The sequence below is a fragment of the Dasypus novemcinctus genome, chromosome 23, assembly GCF_030445035.2.
Source record: "Dasypus novemcinctus isolate mDasNov1 chromosome 23, mDasNov1.1.hap2, whole genome shotgun sequence".
Classification (NCBI taxonomy): Eukaryota; Metazoa; Chordata; class Mammalia; order Cingulata; family Dasypodidae; genus Dasypus; species Dasypus novemcinctus.
In genome coordinates this window covers 57,144,447-57,163,334 of record NC_080695.1, presented here as the reverse complement: position 1 = coordinate 57,163,334, position 18,888 = coordinate 57,144,447, and the positions used below count along the sequence as shown (strand labels likewise).

At 45.1% G+C, this 18,888-nt stretch overlaps 1 protein-coding gene across 3 annotated transcripts in view; it reads left to right on the top strand.

Moving 5' to 3' along the window:
• The first annotated feature begins 2,268 nt into the window (after positions 1–2,268).
• Positions 2,269–18,888, top strand: part of BMERB1 (bMERB domain containing 1) — a 153,527-nt gene continuing 136,907 nt past the window's right edge. For 2 of the 3 annotated variants that reach the window (XM_058286410.2, XM_023582625.3), the window contains exon 1: positions 2,695–2,930. In XM_058286410.2, the coding sequence (XP_058142393.1) occupies positions 2,825–2,930 (106 nt within the window). In that variant the 5' untranslated portion in view covers positions 2,695–2,824. Of the gene's footprint in view, positions 2,931–18,888 lie in introns of all 3 variants that reach the window. The other variant, XM_004471867.4, reaches the window with a different exon arrangement.

The window sequence follows — 18,888 nt, the reverse complement described above, 5'->3', positions numbered from 1 at the left end:
CAAGGACAATAGCCCACACTATATATTACAATTTGTATCCTGTTTTCCCCTTATGTTCTGACTAATGGTGTATGCTTTTCCCATGACATTTAAAACTATTTGTAAGGGAAATAGATACTATACTGAGAATTTAATTTTTGAAATGGTTATTGATTTGTTCTCTTATTTCTTAAACACATTTTGATATATTTTTAGAAAAAGTATTCACCTCAACTAAGTTAAAAACTTAATATATTTGTATTTTGTCTCCTTTTTCACTTTTTTTTTTAAAGATTTATTTATTTCTTTATTTCTCTCCCCTTCCCCGCTGCCCAGCCCCAATCGTCTGTTCTGTGTCTATTTGCGTGTTCTTTTGTCCGCTTCTGTTGTCAGCAGCACGGGAATCTGTGCTTCTTTTTGTTGCATCATCTTGCTGTGTCAGCTCTCCGTGTGGTGGCACCATTCCTGGGCAGGCTGCACTCTCTTTCATGCTGTGTGGCTCTCCTTATGGGGTGCACTCCTTGCATGTGGGGCTCCCCTATGTGGGGACACCCCTGGGTGGCAGGGCACTTCCTGCATGCATCAGCACTGCACGTGAGCCAGCTCCACACAGGTCAAGGAGGCTGGGGTTTGAACCGCGGACCTCCCATGTGGTAGATGGACGCCCTAACCACTGGACCAAGTCTGGCATCCCTTTTTCACTCTTAATATTACTCATGTGTACCTATTTTGATGAGTCCTGGAAGGTTTACCTTCTTTATTAGTTATCCTCTCCACCCCCTGCCCCCCCTAGGAATCATCTTTCGCTTTTTTTGATCCTCGTTTTGCTTCTTGGTTTTCTATTTCATTAATTAATGCTTTTATTTTTATTATTGCCTTTTTCTACATTGCTTAAGTTTTATCTACTATTCTTTTTTCTTAAAGTCTCTTAAGTTGAAGGCTTAGCCCATTTATTTTTAGTCTTACATTTTTGAAATGAATGCATATAATAAGGCCATTCATTTACTTATATCGAATCTTACAAGTTTTGATATGTGATACTTTCATTATTATCCAGGTGGAAATATTTTCTGATTTTCATTGTCATTTCCTTTTCTTCCCATGATCTGTTCAGAAAGTCTATTATTGGGAAATGGATGTGGCTTAAGCAGTTGGGCTCCCATCTACCATATAGGAGGTCCAGGGTTTGACTCCTGAGCCTCCTGTGAAAGGCAAGCTGGCCCACGCAGCTGGCCCATGCAGGAGTGCTGGCCCACCCAATAGAGCTGGTGCAGCAAGATGATGCAACAAAAGGAGACACCGAGGAGAGACAATAAGAGATGCAGCAGACCACGGAGCTAAGGTGGTGCAAGAGATTGAGCACCTCTCTCCCATTCCAGAAGGTCCCAGAATTGGTTCCCAGTGCCACCTAAAGAGTCGACAAGCAGACACAGAAGAATGCACAGCACTTGGACACAGAGCAGACAATGGGTGTGTGGGTGTGTGGGTATGAATAAGTAAGTAAATCTAAAAAAAGGTCTATTATTGATAATAACTTTTTTAATCCCCTCCCACCCCATGGCTTGCTTGCTGTCTGCTCTCTGTGTCCACTTCCTGCGCACTCTTCTTCTGTGTTTTTACTTGTCTCCCCCCCCTTTTTTTTTCATCGTTGTGTCAGCTCTCTGCAGCATGTGGTGGAGCTTGCTTTCACAAGGAGGCCCCGGGTCACGAACCCAGGGCCTCTCATATGGTAGATGGGGAGCTCAACTGATTGAGCCACAGCCGCTTCCCTGATAACTTTTTAGAGGCTCTTACTAACAGATAATAAATCATTTTCTTAAAAAGCTTGTCATTTTACACTTCCACAAGCCATGTGGATGCCAGAATTGCCCCAAGTGACACCTGAAAAGAAAAATTGTTCAACTGGATTCTAACTGCCTATCCATGTCCTGGCCAGGCCACTTGGGAAGCGTGGGTCTTTGGGCAAATCACTTAATCTTTCTGTGCCTCCGTCTCCTCCTCAGTAAAACAATACTAATAAAATAGTAACAATTTCACAGAATTATTGGGCAGTGTTTAGCACCTAGTTGTCATTCAATAAATTTTACTAATTTTTATCAGTCATGGCGCTGATTTTACGAAATATTTTGCTTTATACTTTTAACACTGTCATGCTTTCTTGGCCAGAAACTCTGGGTTCCTGGAAAGTAAAGATCCACTTTCCACAGAGCCGTGCTATTCCTGCGCCCAAAATATTTTTCTCTCTCGTTCAAGTTCATGCAAACACATGCAGAATCGATCCAGGCATCCACACCCAGCACGTTCAATTGATACCCACGGGTGCGAAAGACGGAGGTCATCACAGAACCCACAGACCCGGGTCCACGCTCAGGCTTCTGGATGCACCCTCCCCGCCCGCCAAGATGGATTCAGCGCCCACTGATCGGGACGCGCTCGCAGTCCCCACTCCATGCCTAGCCGCGCCGACAGGTCACTAACCCGCACCGTCACCCCCCGCGCAAAGCCTCTGCCCGCACGAATCCCTAAGCGCTGCTCGGGGGTTGCTCTCTTGGGGTCGGTTTTATTTTAGTTGTTGCTCCGATTGTTCTTGGAGTTACCATCCGCCCCTCTTTCTCCCTACCCAGCCCCCAAGCCTTCCCCCCAATCTTGACTGCGCATGTCCCCTGCATCCCTCCTCCCCCCGGGTACCAGCCGGCGCTCCCCAGCCCCGGCGGCGGAAGAGCCGGAGCAGCGTCACGGTCGCCCGGCCCCTTAAAACGGTGCTGGCTGGCGCCGCCTCCCTCCTGCGGCCCGCGGCGGGGATGGAGTGAAGGGGGCGCCGTCCACCTGCCCGCGCGGATCGGCGATGGAGTTGAAGCCCTCCCTGTCCACCCCTCTAGAAGCCGAGAAGCCGCTGAGGCGCTATGGGGCGGTGGAGGAGACGGCGTGGAAAGCGGAGGGACTGGGGAGAAGTGAGTGCTCGCGCGTGGGGCCAGGCGGGGCGCGGCGCGCCGGGGCGCGGGTCCCCGAGCGCGGGGACGGCGGGCAGCAGACCGCCGGGAGCGCCCCCGCGGCGGCGCTCTCCCCGCGCGGGGATGCGCAGCGCTGCGCGGCGGCGGCGCGCTCTCCCCGCGAACAAAAGGGGGACCCTCCGCGCCGCGCTTCGCAGGGAGCCTCGGGAAATCGCCGGGCTCGCTCCGAGCCGCCAGCCTGGCGTGGACTCGGCGGTGCCGGCGGGTCGGCGCCTTCCCGCAGCCCGGAGAGGCTGGAGCTGAGCCGCGCGAGCCTCAGGACATCCTGGAAAGCGCCCACGTCCCTGGAGAAGGGGGAGTGGCCGCTGGCGTTCCGCTGTGGTTTTTTGAGGTTCAGAGCACCCCCGAAATCCCGGGCGCTTCTTTCCCCTCTTCTCCTGGGTCGGGAACGGGTGGGGGGGAGAAGGGGGAGGTTAACCCCATGCACACCCTTCCCCTTTCTCCCTGGACTCAGTCCAAGTCTTTGGTTTGGTTACAATCCTAGAATGCAGTTCTGAGACAGACCGGCCGTTTTTGCTGGTCCTCTCGACAGATTGGTGCCAACATTTCCAGATGAACGACGGATGTTTGTTTTAAGTTAATAGGACACAACAGTTGAAACTCCTGCCCTCAAAGTGCAAAGGCAGGCGCGGGGACACTGGGGTCCCCTGCCCTGGCGTTGCCGGTCCTCGCACAGGGCCGCCTGCCCAGCTGGGAAAGGCCCGCTCGCCCTTCTCAAGGAGCCTGCAGCTTCCTGCCTCGGCTCCAGGTAAATGTGCCCAGGGCGCCTCCTGGAGCACCAGTCTCGAGTTGTGTTGAGCCGAAGTGTTGTGGATGTACTCCTTTCCCGTCTCACCTGGTAGGAAGTGTGCGCGCGCATGTGTGCTTTCTTCCTACTTGGAATTATGAATTCAGAAACTCTTCCTACAATGGTTTGGCTGTGTTCTGGTTCTGATGGGTTCAAGTTGAAATCAAAATCAAATGTCTTAGCTCTTCACCTGCTGTGATGGATGGATTAGAGCTTTCCACCTCTCACTTCTTCCTTTTCATTTTCTCTCTTGCTCACTCTCACTCTTCCTCTCCTTCCCCTCCCTCCCTCCCTTCCTTCCTTCCTTCCTTCCTTCCTTCCTTCCTCCCTCCCTCCCTCTCTTCCTCCTCTTCTTCCTCTCTTTCTACCTTCCCTGGGTCTTTTCTCCATGTTTCCTCCTTTAAATACCTTTTGGCTTTGACACTCTGGCCTGACAGCAGGGCTGAAGGTCTCTGTTTCCTAAAAGCTGAAAAATGTTGTCAACAATGGCTGCCTTTTATTCTAGATAACCATGTACCAGGTCCCGTGCTAAGAACTTTAAATGCATCATTTTGCTTAATCCCCTCCAACAACCTTCTGAGGTGAGGATTATGAGTCCCCTTGCACAGAGTGGAAAAAGGGGGGCTTGTTAGGTGAGATGACGATTAAGCAGCAGAGGCAAGATTTGAACCCAAGTTTGTCAGACCCCAGAGCCCTGCTCTTAATCACAAAGGTCTATTGCTTTCACATTTTCAAGAATTTTCCTTAGGCTGTCGAGAGAATCCCAGAACACATTCAGCTATTTTATAAGTATGGGGCAGCCCTGCTGGTCTCTGATCTCACAGTGACCTTAGGACTGGAAAGAATGCGAGGGTCATGCAGAGTCGAAGCTGTATTTGAATAAGCCTTGGGTTCAAATCCTGTCTCTGTTCCTTGCTGGCCAGGGGACTCTAGGCACATTTCTAAGCCTCTCTCTGCTTCAGTTTCCTGAAAATAATGACAATAATAGTGTCTACCTTATAGCTTTCTTGTGAATATTAAATAAAATGATGTATCTAGAACTCTAGGTAAATACACAGTAACCACTTCCATTATATTGTTACTGCATCTATAGAAGGAGACTGTCTTTATCCTTTGCATGAATTACATAAAGCAACACAATGGACTCAAACTCCAATGCTTGTCAATTCCCTGATAATTCTGATAACATTTCTTCTCTCACCATAGGAACATTTTCAAACCTACAGAAATATTTCAGCGAACACCCTGCAATTTTTGTACTTTTAAATACCAGGCTACAAATTGTTAAAAAGCCCTGGCAGAAAGGCTTTCTCTTTCTCTCTGCTCTAAGCCATCAGACTTTCAGTCTTCGCTCCCATTCAAGTGCGTGGCCACAGTTTCAGATCCGCTTTTGCATGCATCCTCAAACCCAGGTGGGGCTTCCTTTGTTCCTTTTTACCTATTCAAAGTTGAAATCTTTTAAAAGCATTGATCCAGAGTCCCATTTTTGATCACGGTTCCGAGGTTGCTAACTTTAGCCATTTTTGATCTTGAGATGCTTTTCCGCAGCCTGCCATGCTTTTGTTGGAACTCACTCTCACCTCCCAGGGGATCTGTGAATCCATTCCATAACGTCTGGGGTCTCCATTTATTTATTAATGAAGTGTGAAAATTAGTGCTATTGATTCTATGGCATAATGCAAGCCGGGTCGTGATTATGATGTGTGATGTGCTGCGGGAAAGGAGAGGCCCTTAAGAAGGAGGCATGTGCTGCTTAAATTCCATACCGATTGAAACAATTTTTTGTTAAACACTGAGCATGGGTTAATGAAAAAGAATTGAAAAGGGGAAGAAAGATGGCAGAACAGTTTGTTTCAAATTAATTGCCATATTTAAGTTTCACTATAGTTTTAAAATAGAGTCTCTGTAATGTTGTATAGGATAGTGGTAAAGAGGGCAGTTTTGAAGTTGACTCTCACGCTTTGTAGCTTTGTGACCCTGGAAAAATTGCTGAACTTCTCTGAGTGTCAGTTGCCTCATCTGTAAAATGGAGATAGTACTGATAACTACCACTCTGGGCTGTTGGGAGACTTAAATGAGATAACGTATGTGACACATTTAACTTGGTGCCGGGGGCACTGGAAGCACTCTATCACTCCTGAGCACTTCTTGTAGCAGGACGTAAGTGACGGCTTCCGCTTGGAGGAGCTTGTTCTAACTTACCAGTCACAACTTTTCGTTGCTTCCATTTCCTTGTAAATTCTGCATACCCATTGTGTATGTACTACCTTCCTCACGGGAATGTGTGGGAGGAAAGGCTTTTGAACCCTTGAACACCATTTAGCATTTTTTGCTATTTGAGAAAGACCCTAAGCAATTGCTCACATCTGCCTCTGACAGCATTTCCCCGCCGACAGTGGAGGGTTTTCTTCCTTACTCAGTAGGAAAATGTATAACGACATTTCAGTGTGGTTAGATCTAAAAATATTGTTTTCAACAACTGCAGTTGATTGAGGGAGACAGAGAGGAGGTGTCTTTTGAAGAAGCGGGGAAATTTAAAAACACCAAGCTATCTGTCATTGCGGCCATTTCTTGATAGCCTTTTCAATGTGCCTAAAATGATGGCCAAGACTTTGGACAGGGGAAGAGAGGGAGATGGTGGCGTGGCAAAGGTCTGCTGTGAGGGATGACAGCATTGGCAAAGCATAGAAATAAATGTGATGTGAGCAGATTGGGATAACGCAGAAAGCTCAAATAGCAATCTTCGCATAAACCCAGGGGAGTAGGGACTATTATTTGAAAGTCCAAGGATGTGTACTGACTAGCAAGCAGGTCATTATGTTGGCCAATGTTTCAGGTTTAATAAACAGTGTTGAGACAGAAATAATGTGAATTGCTGGCATTTGATATAATAGATTTTGGGAGAAGGCGTTGTATTACTTTCCTCTATTTTGAGTAAATATGCTAATCTTCTTAGTTCAATTTTATTTTGTTTCAGCATTCTTTCTTTTTTCTCGTTACAGAAACACTTTATAAACCATTTGCAAATCATCAGAAATATAAAAATAAAAGTGAAAAATGACAATAATCTGCCCCCTGCTCCTGTCTGTGCATTTGACAAATATCTGTTGGCATACCTTAAAAGTACCAGGCAGCGTCCTAGGGACTCAGGACACAATGTCGATAAAGACAGACGAGAACTCTCCCCATTTGGATCCACTCAGGGGAGAGCAGGGCAGGGGTTGGGAGTGAAGGTGTCAGATAATACACAAACAGATAAGCTCTCAGATGCTGAGAAGTGTTATAAGGGAATTAACAGGGGAGAGACTCTTTCCTTCCTATGATGGGGAAATGCTTCTCCATGTAAATAGCAGGGATCCAGGCAAGAAGATGCAAATGCCTTTGGTGTGTTAGGAGAAGAGTCTGAGGGTTTGGGGGGCTGGAGGCCAGTGAGCCAGGGAGAGCGGGGATGAATCAGAGGCGCCAGGCCTAGCTCGGTGGGGCCTTGTAGGCCATGGTTCTGTAAAAAAAGGAAAAGGTTCTGGTTTTATTCCCATTGCAGAAGCAACTGCTGAAGAGTTTTATGCAGGGCATTCACATGGCTTGTTTCGGTTTTTAAAAGGTCACACTGACTCCTGTGTGGAGAATGAGATCCAGGCAGGCAGGTACAACCTCGTCATTTGCAGTAGACTCTGGCTTCTCCTTCTCGCCCCATTTCACTTTAGATCAGTGGTAGGAATTTCCTTGAGTGTGAAAGGTATGGCAAAAAGAAAAGGCAGGGAAGCGGACTTGGCCCAATGGATAGGGCATCCGCCTACCACGTGGGAGGTCTGTGGTTCAAACCCCGGGCCTCCTTGACCTGTGTGGAGCTGGCCCACGTGCAGTGCTGATGCACGCAAGGAGTGCCCTGCCATGCAGGGGTGTCCCCCACGTAGGGGAGCCCCATGCACAAGGAGTGGGCCCCGTAAGGAGAGCTGCCCAGCGCGAAAGAAAGTGCAGCCTGCCCAAGAATGGCACTGCACACACGGAGAGCTGACACAAGATGACGCAACAAAAAGAAACACAGATTCCTGGTGCCGCTGATAGAAGTGGTCACAGAAGAACACACAGAGAATGGACACAGAGAGCAGACAGCTTGGGGGGGGTGAAAGGAGAGAAATTTTTTTAAAAAAAATCTTAAAAAAAAAAAAAAAGTAAAGGCAGAATGAATTGTCTGACCATTGGGAGGCCAAACACCGGATTAAGAATTAGGAGATGTGATGGTCATGCCTGCACTTTCCCAGGATAGGCAACGGATTTGTGTGAATTACTGCATGAATTAGCCTAGCAGAAATGTGAAGATTATGGATATGATGGAATCCAGTATGTACTCTGAACAAACCCCATTCTGTATGTTTCTGTGCTTGTAACTTTAACAGAGTTTCAATCCTGAATCCAGGACCTTGTATGTGGGAAGCCAGGACTCAAACTCTGAGTCACATCAGCTCCCCTGAGTTGTTTTTTTTGTTTGTTTTGCTTGCTGTTTGTTTTTGTTTTTTTGTTAGGAGGCACTGGGAACTGAAGCGGGGACTTCCTGTATGGGAAGGAGGCGCTCAACTGTTGAGCCATACCCGCTCCCTAACTTTCATTTTTGAAAGTTTCTTATGTGTTAATTGATGGAAAAATCAGTTGCTCTTATTTTTGGTCTCTGATTAATTATTAAACACTTATGAATAATAATAGCAGTCAATGAGTTTTAGCTATGAACTTTGGCTTATTAAATTCTCATGACAACTATTAACTAGGTCAATTCACAGATGGGGAAACTGAGGCCTACGAAGGTTAAGGAATTTGCTCAAGGTCACCAAGCTAGTAAGAGGTAGGGCTGGGACATAGAAGTAAAGAACACCACAGCTTATACCAGCAGAATGACCGAAATGTTAAAAGGTACAGTGGGAAATGAAGAAGAGATTGGGGCACTCCAGGGAGATTGCAGGGAAGGGGAGTGGTTGTTAGGTTTCAAGAGAGGAGAGCAGGCATTTCAGGTGTGCTGCCAGCCCCAGGAGATGGGAGTTCCAAGACCAAGGTTTATGCACCCGATTTTTTCTTTTTCTTTCCCCTTGGCTTCATGAAACCTGTGTCTTTTGTCTCTTGTGGCAGGGGGTCTGCCTGGTTCTCTCCCGGGAGTCACCTGCTAGCAGGATGAACCTGGTGGTTGCAGGCTAGCACAGGTGGAGGAGGCTCTCGTTTACTGCAGGCTTTTTTTAAAAAGATTTATTTATTTATTTATTTCTCCCCACCCCGTCCCCCGCCTTGTTGTTTTGTGCTCACAGATTATGTCCATTTGCTGTGTGTTCTCTTCTGCGTCTGCTTGTCTTCTCTTTAGGCGGCACTGGGAACCCATACTGGGACCTTCCAGGGTGGGAGAGAGGTGCTCAATCTCTTGTGCCACCTCAGCTGCCTGGTCTGCTGCATCTATTGTACCTCCTCCATGTCTCTTTTGTTGCATCATCTTGTTATACCGGCTCTCTGCTCGGGCCAGCACGCTGTGCGGGTCAACACACTGCATGGGGAGCTCTCTGCATGGGCCAGCTCATTGCGGGGGCCAGCTTGCCTTCACCAGGAGACCCTGGGAATCGAACCCTGGATCTCCATATGGTAGATAGGCACCCAATCGCTTGAGCCATGTCCACTTCCTTTTTAAAACACCGTTCGCTGAGGTACCCCAAAGGTGCTTACCCATACTCTCATGCTCTTCTTCACTATCCCTTATTCAACAGACTTGAGCACCTATAGGTGCTTAGCTTTATTTTTATTTTTTTAAAAGATTTATTTTATTTATTTCTCTCCCCATTCCCCTGTTATCTGCTCTCTGTGTCCATTTGCTGCATGTTCTTCCACGTCCACTTACATTATCCAGCTGCACTGGGAAACTGCATCTCTTTTTGCTGCATCATCTTGCTGCATCAGCTCTCCATGCGTGCGGTGCTACTCCTGGGTGGGCTGCGCTTTTTTCACACGGGGCGGCTCTCCTTGAGTGGTGCACTCCCTGTGCGTGGGGCTCCCCTATGCGGGGGCACTCCTGCACGGCACAGCACTCCTTGTACGCAGCAGCACTGCACGTGGGCCAGGTAACCTCATGGGTTTGAAGGTCCTGGGAATCGAACCCTGGACCCTCCATATGGTAGACAGACGCTCTATCAGTCGAGCCATATCCACTTCCCAAGGCGCTTAGCTTTAGAGGTACGGAGGTGAAGACCCAGATCCTACCTTTAAGGTGCTCTTTGGCTGTCCATGTTCCAGTCCTCCCTTTGCTGCTTCCTAGCATTGTGATCTGGGGCAAGTTGCTTAACTTTGCTAAATGGAATAGAAATGTCCTTTAGTCCCTCGGGATCAAATTAAGGGAATGCTGGCAAAGCCTGGTGTCTGACATAACAATGCCAATACACGTTTTTGATGTTGGTGGTATTAAGTCTCAGTTCAGCTGAGTTGTCAACACTTATTAAGAACCACCTGCCAGACTGGATGAGTGGATGGATAAGAGAAGGCTCAGCTCCCCATTGAGACTTGACTTGCCTGCAGGGACATTCAGTTTTGAAGATGAGGATTTGATCTTCACAGAGAAAGGTCTCTCTTGGGTGATCGAGAAAGAATTCAAGGACAATACAGGGGCTGATTAGTCTAGAGTTTGAGAGCAAGAGCTCTGCCTGCATTTGAATCCTGGCTTTAGCTGTGTGATCTTGGGCTGGTTACTTGACCTCTCTGAATTTTAGTCTTCTTATCTACAAAATGGGGATAAAAGCAGGATCTACCTCCCGGGGGGGAAAAGGAAGATTCAATGAAGTAATAGGTGGAAACCTTTAGCACAGAGCCTGGGGCCTCAGTCATGATGATGATGATGGTAGAAAGTGGGCCTCAGCTGGGTAGTATTTGAACAGTTGGAGAGAAGAAGAAAATTAAATTAGAATCTGTCAACTGTCTCAGGAAAAGAGTGGAGGTGACAGTGGGTATAGAGATTGCTGGAGGCTTGCAGGAGCCTGTCTGCACTGGAGGCTTTGTGAGAGGAGAGGTTGGTTGAGCAGGTCCACTACAGTCAGCAGATTAAAAATGGCGGGTTGGGTGGAATGGAGCCATTAAAGGCGAAACTCAGAGGTGAAATAAGTAGCACTTTAGGAAGACTCCTCTGGCAATGGTGGCAGACTGGACGGAAGGGGAGGGAGCCTGGGGGCAAGAAGATCAGGCAGGTTGGTTGAGAAATCATTGGAGTTTGGTCTCTCGGGGCTGGAGTCCACACAGCAGTGGCAGTGTGTTTGGAGGAAAGCGTGGAATCAGACATCTTGAAAGGAAAAAAGTTGCAATTGTTGATTACAGGATAGGAGAGGAAGCGGTTCTTTTAAGTGTGGGCCACATGATAAGTGGGAGATAACTGTTGTTAGCCTGAGGTCTTAGGAATTTGAGTATATCTGCCTCTTTGCTGCCTACTCCCATTTTCAACTGGATTTAAAGAGGGGCGGGATTATACTTATTGGGAAGATAGAAGTAGTAATAGTGACGCTTACAAGTGTCAAGTGCTTTTCAATTCAGACTGTCTGTTTCCTGTCTGTTTTCTAGTTTACTCTTTACAAGAAAGGACAAAGAGCAGGAGCTCTCATGCCTCTTTATAAGTGGGTTAAAGGTTAAGGGATCCCCCAAGTAAGGGATACAGCCAGAGAGGACCGAGGAGGACACAGCAGTCTAGGCTGCTTCCTCTAGATCAGGATTTTCATGGGCATATTTATTTGAAAAACATATGAACAACAAGTATGTCTGGACTTCATAAAATCCAAATTGGAAAATGGTTACAATGCACAACACCGATTATTCTGTTCATTTAAAATTCCCAAAGAGGTAAGTCATTCATACAGCTACTCATTAATTTATTTATTCCTTCATCCATTTAATATATATTTACCAATGGCCTCTGATGTCCCAGGTCTTGTGCTAAGCTCTTGAGAGGACAGTAGGGCTTTGTGTATGACATGTGCAGCCCTTGCCTGGAGTGATTTAATATCTCTTGGGAACAGTTCTTCTTTCCAATGAATCAAAATAAAGCAACTAAAAGGTGACATTGTCCCTCCTAGTCCTCCAGAAACAGAATTCTGGACAGTTTGCTGACCCAATTCTCTCTTAGCCTAATGTCATGAAGAGATTAGTTCATGCGTTTTGCAATAGGATTGTTTTTTTGTTTGTTTGTTTTTTAGGTACCAGGCCAGGGATTGAACCTGGGACCTTGTATGTGGGAAGCTAATGCTCACCCACTGAGCCACATCAGCTCCCCACAGGTGACTTTTTAAAAATTCTGTCTGGCTGTGTCATCCTCTAGCTTTGAGGTCTGGGACACCTTTTTTTCTGTTTTTAGCAGGAGGTCCCGGGTATGGAACCAGGTCCCGCAAATGGTAAGCTGGAGCTCAGTTGCTTGAGCCACAGCTGCTTCCCCACAGGTGTGTTCTTGAAATCAGTCAGGGAGATGTGGCCTAAGAGGGTCAAACCAAGGGCAGTTATTTGATTCTGTCTTCCTGCGAGGGCTGTAAACACGGGGACCGCGTCTGTCACGCGCACTGCTGAGCACTGATTGCTGAGTCCCCAGTGTCTGTCACCACGCCTGGCACTCAGAAGCCCTTCATGTGATCCAGAGTTGCAGAATTGGGTGGCTGTTAATCCACCAAGACTGAGGTGCAAATGATTAAATCACGTTTTGTAAACCTTCAAAATCACCAAACTGTAAAGCACAGTTGGCTGGAATTTTGGTTGGTCTTACGTGCCTGCTCGTCTCCTGGGATAGGCTGGCTGCTCCTGATGCTGGGGTTAGGTTAGCTTCTTGCCTTCCAGCTTGAGGGGGAGGCAGGGACATTCTCTGATCAGATATGAAGTAACAGGAATAAATACCATCAGTGAGCACTCACGATGTTATAAGAGGAGTATGGTGGGCATGGGCTGCGTGCGGTCCACCCACCTTATCTCCTTGACTGTCGGAAGTCAGCAAGGGTGAGGGGCCGCCACTGACCATCAGCCACACTGTTGAAACAACAAAAACCAAAACCCAACATGGTCACATGAAATGTACTGGTCATTTTAAAAGCAGCGTGTAAAGGGTCATCTTGCACGCTGCTGGTGGAACTGCTGAGGGCTCCAGCCTTTTTGGAAAGCCACTGGATAATATCCGTAAAAATTTAAAACGCTCATTTGCTTTGACCCAGCCATCCCACTCCTGGGACTCTTTTCAACAGAAATAAAAGGACCAGGCTACAAAAGCATATGTGTACAACACTGGGCCCAAAACAAAGGCCCGCCAGTAGAAGAATGGTTTAATAAATTATGATGCATCCACTGTGAAGTGTTATGCAGTCATTAAAAGGGAGTGAATTGGAGCAGTAGCATTGTCTTAGATGTATTACTGAGAGAGAAAAACCAGACCCAGGAAAATGTAACAGAATCTCATTTATTTTTTCAGAGCAAACTGACCTAAAATTCTCTCTCTCTGTATCTCTCTGTGTCTCTCTTGTTTCTATATATATCTGTCAATCACATATAATATATATAGGGATGTGTGTCTACATATATACGCACATATTTGTATGTATATATGTGTGTACCTATCTTCTATATACGCACATATTTGTATGTATATATGTGTGTACCTATCTTCTATCTACTATCTCTCTCTCTTCCCCTCTCTCTCATTTATCTGTCATGATGAATGAATGTCCAACAAGTTGTAGACATGGTAAGGGGCAGAACGATAGACTGATGTGAAGGGTAGAGAGAGGAGGGGGAATGGCAAGCCAAGCCAAAAAGGAAAATTAAAGAAATACTTCACTAGAAAAAAAAATCCACTTACAATATGATCATATTTATACATTCCTGTTAAATTGTATATTTGAGGGGGAAGGACATATTTAGAAATGTTAAATGTTAGGATGTGAAAATGTGAAAAAAAAGGGGTCTCAGAATTGAGGAAACCTAGTTTTATTGGATTTAATTCTCACCACAACCTCAGAAGCATTGTTCACTCCCTACTTTTTTTCACACACTAGGAAACCGAGGAGCGAAGAGATGGGCACCTGCGCCGTTAATTAGTGGAGAAGGGACTTGAACCCAGGGCTGTATTCTTTAAAAACTCTAGTCCATGCGTCTCCCTCTACATTACTTGAAAACTTCCAAATAGAGTAAATTCCTCAAATAGAAAAAAGGGAAAAGTCATCTGAAATCGCTTGCCGAACCTGGTGTGGGGTCATTTTTCCGTAAGGACTGAGTCCCTACTACCATGTGAACCGTTCGTTGCAGACCCCACTCGCCAGCACCCTCCTGGCCATTCTCAGGGTTGAGGAACGACTGCTACTCACTCTCTGTAATCCTGGTCTGGGAGGCAGGTTTGGGAAATAGGTCAGAATGAGCAGTGGAAGGGGCAAACCTAGTATTTCCCTAACCCTGGCTTTTCTTCATGTACCCAGCACCTCCTTCATCCAGGCAGGAAGTCAGACGGCAGAGAGCCAAAGGGGACCCTGGTCCTACTCCAGTGAAATGCTTTTAGCAGGTGGCTCTTAATACTGGTCTTCATTTCGGCAAGGAACCAAAGTGCTCAGATGATTTCCATTTGGGTCCCACGTGGTCCGTCCCACCTCCAGCACCCCAGGATGAGTCCATGTCACCCGGTCCGTGTTTGCGGTTTTCTGCTAGCCCTGGAAACCGGCATCCATCCCTGCAGGACACATCCATCTCCACCTTGTTTGAACAGGCGCGGCGAAGGCATCCCAGGGGCTGATCCTCCTTGTTAAAACCAGTGCAAATGACATCCTGAAGAGCCGCCCATCAGGAGGGCAGCGGGATGGGCTCCAGGAGGCTGAGAGGGTTGTTTTCCTAGAGATCAGTTCTGCCTTAGAGCAGGGCTTTGTTATTGCTCAAATACTTATCTGGAGCCAGAACTAGGTTAGCTTTATATGCCTTTCTTCTCTACTGAGATAGAGATGGTTTTGGTTTTTTTTAATGGAGTAAAATTCACATAACATAAAAGTAACTACTAACCATTTAAAATTATAAACTCAGTGACATTTAGTACATTTACAGTGCTGGGCAAACCATCATTTCTATGCAGTCTCAACACATTTACATCACCCTAGAAGAAAACCCTGTGCCCATTAAACAGTCACTCCCTTTTCCTCCCCTACCCCCAACCCCTGGCAACCACTAGTCTGCTTTCTGTCTTTATAGATTTGCCTATTCCGGATATTTCATATAAATGATATGTGACATTTGATTCTGGCTTCTTTCATTGAACATGATATCTTCAAAGTTTCTCCATGTTGTAGCACATGTCAGTACTGCATTCCTTTTTATAGCTGAATAATAGTCTATTCTATGGGTATAGCACATTTTGCTGATCCATTCATCTGTTGATGGACCGTTGGCTATTGTAAAGAGTGCTGCCGTGAACTTGAGTGTACAGGTGTTTGTCTGAGTGCCTGTTTTCACTTCGTTTGGGTGTGGAATTGCTGGGTCATGGTAATTCTATGTTTAACTCTTTGTAGAAGATAGCTGTTCACATTCTCTGACAATTTCCTCCTACCCTGACACCTGGTGCTTTTATTTATCCTATCTTCCTGTGAATTTTATAATTTTGAGTAAATAGAGAACTATTTTGGCATAGTAGTATCTTGTGGTAATTAAATGCATGGAATTTTAACTAGGCATCATGTTACATGGGAGCAGTGCTTATTTCTCCCATTTACTAGCAGGTTGACCTCGGGCAAGTGGGATAACCTCTCTGAGCCTCCATTCTCTCATCTGTAGGGTTATCAATAACACACATCTCACTGGGGTGTTTTGAGGATTAAGTATAACAAGGTTAGCAATGCCAATTGCTATAAATAGACTTCCTGTTTGGGACTGGGAGTCGCGTTTTAGCCTCATGATGTATTAGGGCCGGAACGGAAGGAAACTTGGAGTCCGTTCAGTCCAGGGATTCCCAACCTCGGCACAAGTGACATTTGCGGCCGGCCCATTCTCTGCTGTGGGGAGTGGGGGGCTCTCCTGTACATTGTAGAAGGTTTAGCAGCCTCCCTGGCCTCTATCCATTAGATACCAATAATATAAAGTCCCCCTCGCCCAATTTGTGACAACAAAAAAGTGTGTCTTGATATTGCCATATTTACCCTGCGAGTGTAGTCGCCCCTGGCTGAGGACACCGATCAAGTCTAATACCCTCAGTTTTAAGATGTGGATTCTCAAGTCCAAAGACTTTTCCTATTCTTCCTCTTGATCTTGGCCTCTAGGTAGCTGCCCATGTTTTCTCCAATGTCTCACAGTTTTCTGTACACACACGGAGCACTGGCAATAAAAACTGTGTTGGATGTGTTCAGGATTAAGCCAGGAGAAAGAGGAGTTTGTTGAAGCATAAAGAAATCTCCCCATGCGAGATGGATGTGATTTTCCTCCAGGCATTTGTGCCTGAGAAGATTCCTACTTACTGCAAATTGAAGTGGTGAAGAAATTGTCACTTTCACTTACAACAAAGAAAATGCTTCAGGTGGATGAATAAAAACACCCTTCAAGCCAAAGCCTTTAACTCTGCTACCAAAACGAGGGGGTGTTTATGTCAGCCAGAGAGCATTCATTCTATGTTTTCTCTGAAACAGTATCTGTTTGCAGGGACTGGCCGTCTCCTCTTTGTTAACACTTGAAAGATTTTACAGAATATAATGGAGATCAAGAAAGTAGACGCCACCAAGTAATAAATGACATCTCAACTTTCACAATCTGAACTCAGCATTTCTTTTTTGAAGGAGGAAGAGAGAGAATGTGTAGTTCTTCCTTTGATTTTTTAGATAAATTTCTTAGTAAAAGTATACCAACAAATCAGGTGTTCCTGATGCTTCCGGTGGCCCATCCACCTCTTGTCTATGTCTGTCCGTGTTTATGTTCAATTCCTCTATAGCTTCAGTAGGACATGGAATAAAAACTCATAGCTGGGGTTCGTTTTGTCCTATATAAATCTCAATTCTGGCTGCGCAGTAAAATCAACTGGGTAGATTTAACAATTAGCCTTCTCTCCTCCACTTTCTTTAGTGATTAAAAATCATAGCCCTGAGGGAAGATGATTTTCCCAAGGGTTGCAGGTAGGTAGCAACAGAAGTAGAGCTAGAAGCATTTATCCTGTATATTCAGTAGGCACTAAATAAATAAGAGTTCCCGACTCGATCAGGCTTTCCCAACTGGACCATGTAGACTAACATCTGAAAGCTCTTAGTAAAATGAATGATTAAATCCTAAATTGTAAACCTATCAGTGTTCCTGGGAAAACAATTCAACCCTTATGTCCTGTTGTCCTACATCAGTATATCCATTTCTGAATAAAAAAATATTATTGCTATGATTATTATTTGCAACCAGTATTCAAACATTTGTAGTGGATGGAGAGTTGCATAGCCTGTATTTTGTGGATCAGCCTCTCCATTAATTGAGCTCCTTTTCTGCAAAAAAAGGAAACACAATAAGCTATATTTAGAAGAGGTAAGTATCCCTTAGCTAATGCATTGCCCAAAGAAACAGCTTACTATATAACAATGTGTCAGCTGCAATAGAAATTCACCCATAGTTCTAATAGGGCAAAGGGCAGGATACAAAGGCAAATTTGAGGAAATTCAGAAAAATAATTAATGTACCTTCTTATGTTATTATTAAAAGATAATTTTCAGTAAAAAGTAAAATCACGACTCTCACAGAGCTATAAAAAGGAACATGTGCTAAAGATTTTATTCTAGTCATTCATCAGTGAGGGAACCAGGCAGATGTTTTAACTGGTTCAAAAGAGAATCTGAAGAACAGAGTCATTTATAGATCAGGATATTGAAATGAATGTGCAAATGAAAGTAAAACTGACTTTTCCATGTCAGGAGGGAAGTCAGTTGGACTTCTAGACAGGACAGTATTGTGAAACAGTTCAAAGGCAGTAGAAGACTAGAATCAGGTAACTTGGAGAGGTGTCCTTTAGATAACGTATAGCTTTCCTTTGAAGCACACATTTTTTTTCTACTTTATCTACATGTCGGTCCGAAGAATTCAGGTTCTTAATTAGCCACAATTTCTCAGCACAAAGATAGCTACTAGTTTTCAAGAGTTATAGTTACGCGAATTACCCTTTAGCACATGGAATGTTTTCAAATGAAACCTGGTCCAGTAGGAAGGCTGTGCTCGAAAAACCTGGAGTCCAGAGGGGCACTGAAAATTTCAGTCAATTACCATTCATTGCATCATGCTGAATATCCGTTTCATTGACTTTTTAAAAACATCTTCCAGATGTTTGATTTGATTCAAACTGAGTTAATCCAGCACTTGCTGGTTACCCATTTAACGGCTTTGCAAACTAAAATTGTCACATATATATTTCATTATAATTTTGTGTATTAAATATTTTATATAATTTAATTCTAATTTTAAGTTAAGAGGCATTACCATATCATCCTCAGGCTAATTACCAACGCTGCCTGTTTGACAGATCTTCCTTTCAATGAGGACACTAACAGAGGAATTGGCACATAGTAGGAATGCAATACTTATTCGCAGAATTGGATCAAAATGTTTGATTCCTAAATAACTGGGAAAATTGTTGCTTCCGTCCTAGGGAGTTAGGGATACTGAGTAAGCAGCTAACAAGTTTCTAAAAATGGCTTTGAAAGAGAAATTACTTTGGTCTCTGTGGGACTGGAATCAGGTATCTAGATTTACAGTATTTACTCAGCTGCCATTTCTATTATCTAAAAATAAAGCAAAACAGCTTGAAGTTGGCTAGTGAATCCAAATCCCATGGTGTTAGATTACTTACTAGCTTGACATAAGCTGCTCAATGTATAAAGATCTGGTGAATCCACAAAAGAGCGTATCAGAGGCAACATCTAAAGATAGAAATCCATGTAGCAATTTGCCTTTTGGCTGCATTTATAAAAATCAGCCATCTGGATGCTCATTGTCCAAATAAAATGATCTCTTTTATGACTGTGGGCCTTTTCTCGAAGGCAGCATTTTCTAAACCGTGTTCCAAGGAACAGCAGCTGTTGATGAGTTTTCCAAGAAAACGGGGGTCAATAAGCTTGGAAAATGCTGGGTAAAATTTAGATTTCT